Consider the following 8,016-nt stretch of genomic DNA (forward strand, 5'->3'; position numbering starts at 1 on the left):
ATTGCTTTGAGAGGACAGCCCCAAATGGTATATGCCCAAGTATAGATTTTGTATTGCCTTTTGAGGACAAGGCTATTGAGGGAGAGAAGGGGGGGGGGGGTTAACCCATTTAGGTGCATGCCTGCCATAAGCACTCTGTTTTTTCTTTCTTAGAATTCCCTTCTCTTTGTTTTCTTTCTTTCAATTCTTTTCCTCTCTGTTTTCTCTCTTTCTATTCTTTTCACCCTGTTTCTCTGATCCCCTCCCGTTTTCCCTTTGCACACAGCCACGGGTCCCTTATATAGGGTCTGCCGTGGCCGATTTTACTGTTCTAGCCTTTCTATGACCCTATTCTGCTATAGTAGCCTTTTGCCATTCACTTACCAAGTCAAATGGTTCTGATCCACCATTGACCCGTGGCTTTTAGACAACGAAGCTTCCTTTTCTACTTCGTCCAGTGTGTCCTCTCTCTCTCAGTCTTTCATGGCATGCACCCAGCGGTCCTTACCCACCCTTGCCTCTTTTGGGTGACATGTCATCCCAGTAGGACTGTGCCCACCGAAAGAGTCTGGGCAAGAAACGCAGAATGGGTCCTCGCTCCTCTCCCCACCGTCAGACCATGCTCTCACCTATGACGTCACCCTTTCCCATAGTGACTGGGTATAGGCTGATGATGCCTGAGTCGTTCGCATGCGTTACCTTATTGGTGTTTCATTCATTTGCCGAGGTCTGAAAATGGGCGCGCATATCCTACCGTGCGCTTTTTGGCATTTTCTGATGTGGATTGTTTTCTCGGCAAGCCAACGTCCATGTGTTGTCTCTTTCTTTGGAGGTTTGAGCTCTGTAGTGGGCTTCCCTTTAGTTTGGGCGTTTTGCTTTGTGGCTTTGCACCTCCTGCCGTACCAGGTTTGCTATTCCTGCTGCTCAACTTAATCCTGCTGGGCCTTTTCGAACCTGCTATGTATTTTTCTTCTCAGTAGCCCAGTATGCTTGCTGGGCTTCTTTTCCATTTCTTGCGGGCTCCAATGTCCCTTGTTTTTCTTATGGGCATCCCTGGCCCGTTGATTTTGTTTCACACATGGATTTTGCTAACTCACTTCGAGCTTTCTTGGCCCAATTTTCTCTATAAACTTTTATTCCTTTAGGCTTATGGTTCCCCATTCGCCTGTTACTTTTTTTTTTTTCTTATTACAGTGGGCCTGCTATGGCCCATTCTTCCTTTTCCCTTATCCTTTCCACGGATTTGTTTCTTTTTACTTTCCGGGCTTATTCAAGCCCATTTGCTTCTTCTGGACCCATCTCATGGACCCTTAAACCATTCATATGCCTTCTCTTTTTTTTTTTTTGCTTTTTCTTTCAGTTTGTCCGCAACTCTGGGCCTTGATCCTGCTCGGCTTAAAAAAAATGAGCCTCAATAGATGTGATACTTGAACAATGATATTCAGCCTTACAGCTACTCCCAAAGACTTTAAGAAGGTGTTGATGAGACAAAAATCAAAGCGAGCAGCTTGATTTACACATGGAAGGCTGAGATGAAGCAAAACATGGTAATATAAAGAAAAAAGACCCCATTACAAAGAGGAAATCTAAGAATTTGTAAAGAAAACACTGTAGCAATAAGAACTGTAATTGTAATCAAGTCTGTGGGGGGAAAAATGCCCAATCTAACATAGGGGGCCTAGAGCCCCATGTAAGGATTACTATGCGTCCGAAGAGAAGGAGAGGTAAGGGCAAGGCCCATCTGGAGGAGGGACCTCTAGAGAGAAAGGTGATTACAATCCGAAGAGGTCACCTTCTGTCCGAAGAGGTTATACTCCTCTGATGCGAATAGTATGGATCAATTGAACGTATAAAAGGTCAAGATGATCTTCCGAGGACTCCTCCTGATCAAGATAAGCTCTGAGTACACTTGGAGACAATAAGGATGAAGAAATATTTAAAAGGAAAGCTGCTACCACCGTATTTAATACTCTGCAGCAACTTTTCTGGCCACATTTATGTGGAGAAGATCCCTGAACAGTGTATCCTCACCTACTGCCACTCACACAGAGCTAAAGGAGATGTTTGACATGACATATACTCAAGTGAACTTACGGATGAGGTACAAGTGGACGATGGAGATGAGGAGAAGAGAGGTTATATAAAGGAAAGAAGTATTGTAACCCTAAGATTTGTATTCACCACATAATCGATAATATAGCTCTTCGGACACCTATTCTTTACGTGTAAATTCATTTTGGTTTATACTTGAGGGCTGTGATTAGTTGTTGTTGATCTCATAATCAACCTAGCTCTTTCACCCATACTCTACAAATTCATTGTTTTGGGCTTGGGTCACAAATCCTAACCCTACAAAGTCCAAGAGAAAATATACAAGAACTATTCTCCTTGGACATTGTTGAGGAAGATTTTCTTTACAAAACTTGTTTGTTTTTGTTTTCTTGTCATCCTTAACCTATTATAATTGTTGTCCAACTCATTGAAGTCTCGTTTCCCACCCACTCTCTACAAATTCATTGTGTTAGACTCTTTGAGCCTTAATCCTTTTACCTTTTGGGCTTAGGAATCAAAACGTGCCCTTACAATAATGTTAAAAAAATATTTCTTGCATTATTTTAGTTTAAATTATGTACATTATATTTTAATTTAACATTATTATATATTTAGAAAATATAATTGTTAAATTTTTAATTTTTAACATGCATGTAAAATTTGGTTGAAATTGAATTTTAATTACTATTCAATCTTTTTACTTGTTATACATAATTTTAGACTACAAAATTTTCCAAACTTGCAGGCACCCTGAGCACTGTAACCAAAGCAAGGTTGGCACCCAACCCCTGAAGAAGCCTCTGAAACCCTGGTCCTTATACAACACTCCAAAACCAGATGAGATGCTTTTGTACTTTGCAGGGTCAATCTGAAACCAAAAATATCAACATTAATTGAATCCCGTGCATATCATATTACACAACCACCTCTTGATTGTTGAAAGATTAACATAAACGCTCATTTAACATATTAAAAACGAACTCCATCATAAACACTGTACATGAAAGGTTTTGAAATTTCAGGGAGCTGAGATGAGATAGTACAACTGTACATACTCTCGCATCTGCGGGGATTCAAAATTTCGAACCCAAATTCATCCTCACCCAACACCCAAAGGTCATTGGCAATGGATTTCATTAATGTTAGGTGATATTTGAGAAAACAAATAAAGCAGGGACCATGTTCTACATATTATTCTTACCACAATTCGAACAAAGTCAAAACTAAATATCGAGGTTCATTATTAGGACCAAAAACCAAAGTAATTGGAATATTAATACATTCCACAAAGAAAATCGTCTTGAAATGTAACCCTGTTAACTATAAATAACAGAGTACAATATCAACATAGATAAAATCTTCGATAATTAATTTAGGAGCTAATATGGAGTAAAATAAGAAAAAACAAAACAAAACAAAAAAATCCAATCGCAAACTCTCAGTTACAATCCACAGCATGAAATTTTCAACTGAAAATCTAATCACAGATCTGAAAATTTTTCCATAAAGAAAATCAAAAATTTTCCATTAAGGAATTTCAGCAACAAATAAGTAAAGCCCTACCTCAGTAGTGATCTATACAAAGAAATTAGAACTTGAAAATGAAATCTCAGATCTAAAAAGACGGAGAAAAGCTTTAACACGGAGACCAGCTCAATGTAAACACACATAGATAAATACTGATACACACACAGATCTAATCCGAGTAATGAAATGTAAAGTAGAATCAAATCGAAGAAAAAGAAGCTGAAAATGGAAGAAAGCGAGGGATCTAGAAGAATCAGACCTGCATATTGCACTTGACGAGATCGAGAGGAGTGACGGCCATGTGAGTGAGACCACAGCTGAGAATACCGCCGGCGGTACAGGCGGCGTAGAAGGCCGGCGAGTACATCTCGATCTTGCCGGGCTCGCTCGGCGCCGGAACGACGAAGTTCCTGGCCGGAGACGAGACGCCGCTGTTGGAGCTCGCTGGAGCAGCAGCAGCGAGCATGGTCTTGTCAAGAGCGAGGGATTTGTGCGAGGTGGAGACGGTGGAGGAAGCGGAGTAGAGGAAGCTTGGGATCAGAGACTGACGCGAGGATTTGTCTGAGAGAGCCATCGGAGAAAGAGCGAGTGTGTGTGAGAGAGAGACAAAGGGTTTTTTTCGTAATGGAGAGAGAGAGGGAGAGAGGCGAGGTCGGAAGCTAGAAATGAAAGCGAGAGAATCTCTCCCAGACTCTCGCTTGCCAAATGCAAAAGTGCTTCCTGTGATGTGTACGAAGAGGTGGCTGTGACTTTTTTCGGTTTTTATTGGCCAAAATCGCCAACCCTCAGTCGCGTTTGTTATACGATATGGGCCATGCGTCTGTGGGACAATTTGACCTTCTCATCCGGGGCCAATTTACCATTCTGACACTTCGGGGCTCAATTGTAGACTGTACTTTAGTAACCACACACGGTGGCCTTTGTTAGATTTAAAAATAAATAAAACCTATTTATACTCTCCTTTATATATTTTTTAATGTTAATTTTGACTCATTTACTGTAAGGTAATTAGATTACATTTTTTAAAAAAATTATATATTTTACTGGGTTGTATTTTTTACAAATCTATCATTAAATTATATTTTTTATTATATTTTTCATAAAAATTTCAAATAAATGAATTATTAATAATTATATCATCAATTAAAAGCTAAATTTCAAAATTTTGTAGTCTAAAATTATGTATNAGTAGAAAAAAAAAGTGAATGTCAAAATTTAAAGAAAAATATAATGTGCTATGTACACAATATTTTTACAATATTTTCTTTGGCTATCACAATTTAAATTTGACATTGAGATTACTATTTTAATTTAACAATAACAACAAGTAACAACTTAATACTTAGAATTTGTTATAAAAATATTGTAAAAATTATGTGCACCTATTATTTCTTAAAAAAAAAGTATAATAAATTTGTCGAAAATTTTGTGGCAATTGTGACTTGCTGAAAATGGGAGGGAAAAAAAAAAGTTTTACTAGGTTTGTGGCAATTTCTGGGAAAAAAATTAAAGACTTTTTTTTTTTTTTTTTCCCAATCGCCGAAATTCGGCAATGTCATTGCCGCAATTAGTTAAAAAAAAAAAAAAAAAATCTCAACCAATTTCGGCAATGACATTGCCACAATTGGGGCAATTTTATTTTTTTTTTCAATTGTGACAATCGCATTGCCGAAATTGCCTCAATTGCAACAATTGAAAAAAAATAAAAATAATTTTTTTTTCCAAACGGTATTAGGGAATTTTTTTTTTTTCAATTGGGGCAATGATATTGCCAAAATTGTGAAATTTTTCCCCACAGAAAAACTTATTTTTTCCTTACTGAAATTCGGCAACGTCAATGCCACAATTAGTAAAATAAAAAATAAAAAATCCTAATTGTGGCAATGGTATTGCTGAAATTGTGGGGAATATTTCCCCGGAATTTCGGCAATGGCATTGCCACAATTGGGGCAATTTTTTTTTTTCAATTGTGGCAATAGCATTGCCGAAATCGTAGGAAAAATTACCCACCATGTCGGTAATGCCATTGCCACAATTGAAAAAAAAAAAAAAAAAATTTTTCCCAAATGGTATTACAATTGGGGGAAATTTTTTTTTTCAATTGTGGCAATGACATTGCCAAAATTGTAAAATTTTTCCCCACAGAAAAACTTATTTTTTACTATTGCCGAAATTCGGCAACGCGATTGCCACAATTAGTAAAAAAAAAAATAATTCCCAATTGTGGCAATGGTATTGCCGAAATTGGGAAAATAAATTTTCCCCCAATTTCGGCAATGGCATTGCCACAATTAGGGCAATTTTTTTTTTTCCAATTGTGGCAATGGCATTGTCGAAATCATTTTTTTTTTCCAATTGTGGCAATCGCATTGCCGAAATCGTCTCAATTGCCACAACTGAAAAAAAAAATAAAATTTTTTTATTTTTTCCAAACGGTATTAGGGAATTTTTTTTTTCAATTGGGGCAATGACATTGCCAAAATTGTGAAAATTTTCCCCACAGAAAAACTTATTTTTTCCTATTGCCGAAATTCGGCAATGCCATTGCCACAATTAGTAAAAAAAAAAAAATCCCAATTGTGGCAATGGTATTGCCGAAATTGGGGAAAATAAATTTTACCCCAATTTTGGCAATGGCATTGCCACAATTGGGGCAAATTTTTTTTTTTTAAATTGTGGCAATGGCATTGCCGAAATCGTAGAACAATTTCCCACAATTTCAGCAATGCCATTGCCACAATTGGAAAAAAATAAAAATAAAATTTTTTTTCCAAACGGGAAATTTTTTTTTTCAATTGTGGCAATGGCATTGCCAAAATTGTGAAAATTTTCCCCATAGAATAAATTATTTTTTTTCAAGTGGTGCCATTGCCACAATTAGTTTAAAAAAAAAAATCCCAATTGTGGCAATGGCATTGCCGAAATTGTGAGTAAAATCTTTTTTGGCAATTGTGGCCATGCCGTTGTCGAAAATGGAGGAAAAAAATGATTGGCGTACACGTTGTAAATAAAAAAAATAAAAAAAGTAAAGAAAGTACATAGATTTTTATAATATGAAGGAAAAAAATGATTGATGTGCGCGCTATAAACAAAAAGAAACTAAAGAAAGTACATAGATTTTTATATGCACACTGTAAACAAAAAAACAAAGCTTCAATCAACCAATCACCTCAACTTCTCATCTCATCTGATTTTTATTCTCTGCATTAAATATATTTTACTTATTCATTTTTGTCATCTCATCTGATTCTTATTCTCTGCATCGAATATATTTTACCTATTCATAACTCTCAGAGAGATTCTTTTTTATCTTCTTCACTGATGTAATCTCTCTGAAAGATTTTTGTTTGCTTTCTTCACTTTTGTAATTCCTCAGAGAGACCTTTATTCTTTTTTTTTTTATTCTTAATTGTAATCTCTCTCAGAGACAGTTTTTTTTTTGTCTTCTTCTTGTGTAATAAAAGACGTCTTCTTCAGTGAAGATAAAAGGCAAGTGAAGTGCAAGTCCAAGCGTCTATTTAAGTTAAAGTTTCATCCACATGGCCTTTAGACAGATTGAAAGAGTAAGTAGCCAAATTAATACTTTACCTCAAATTGAACTCTTTAGAGTTTGATTTTGATCGTTCTCCTCAGTCAATCTATTCACAACTAAATCAAATTAGGTTAACAAACTTTAGAACTCGAAGATTAAAACAAGAAAAGGTCCACTCAAGTAAAATTTGACTTGAGGATGTTTTGTAAAAACTCACTCTTTGATTCACTGTTTTCTAGTGAATCTTGTGTGTTTTGCCACTGTTTTCATCCTCTTTTGGAAAAGTGTCTTTTATGGCTTTATATAGTCAAAAAATAGGAGTTTAGGGTAGCTCCCAGACGATATGGGATCTATTCCAAACAAATTAAGCATGAAAAGCTTTCCTTATATAGTTTCTGGAACCCTAGCTGTCTACACATGCATGCACATGCCATAAGTATGCATATGCATGGCTTGAGTGTGTGTGCGCATACATATATATGCGTGCACACACTTAAGGTTTATTTCAGCCTTTCTTTTCCAAAAATAGTTTTATTCTTCCAAAAATAAGTTATATTTTCCACAGATACTTTCCTCAGTCAGTTTTCATCTAATTGGACCCTAAACCAAACTTAGGCTATAGAGTGCTACCATCATTAGGAAATGGGGCCCAAGTAAGGGGTACAAAATACAGTGTCTATAGTGGGCAAAAAAAAAAAAAACAACGCATTTAGTAAGGGATTTCATGTAAGAGTGTTTGAGTTATATTTCTCATTTTAGGATATTTGAACGCTAAATATAGAGAACTCCTTCTACCAATTTTTAGTTTTTGATTACAACATTAAATGGCATTGTTGTAAATATTTTGAAAAGCATGGACCCACTAAATGATAGCACATTAAACCGTTTATCTCACTAAATTGAAAAGCATGCTCTCTCTCTCTCTC

General features: G+C 36.3%; 1 protein-coding gene across 1 annotated transcript; it reads right to left on the bottom strand.

Moving 5' to 3' along the window:
• Positions 1-2,752: 2,752 nt before the first annotated feature.
• On the bottom strand, positions 2,753-4,328 carry LOC136061636 (mitochondrial phosphate carrier protein 3, mitochondrial-like). The gene is made up of 2 exons (XM_065759659.1): positions 3,818-4,328; positions 2,753-2,899 (listed from the first exon to the last, which is right to left on the bottom strand). Exons 1-2 carry the CDS (start codon positions 4,130-4,132, stop codon positions 2,753-2,755), a joined length of 462 nt encoding a protein of 153 aa, XP_065615731.1. The 5' UTR covers positions 4,133-4,328.
• Between the last annotated feature and the right edge of the window lie 3,688 nt (positions 4,329-8,016).

This window comes from Quercus suber, unplaced genomic scaffold, assembly GCF_002906115.3.
Source record: "Quercus suber isolate HL8 unplaced genomic scaffold, Cork oak 2.0 scaffold_337, whole genome shotgun sequence".
NCBI classification, from domain to species: domain Eukaryota; kingdom Viridiplantae; phylum Streptophyta; class Magnoliopsida; order Fagales; family Fagaceae; genus Quercus; species Quercus suber.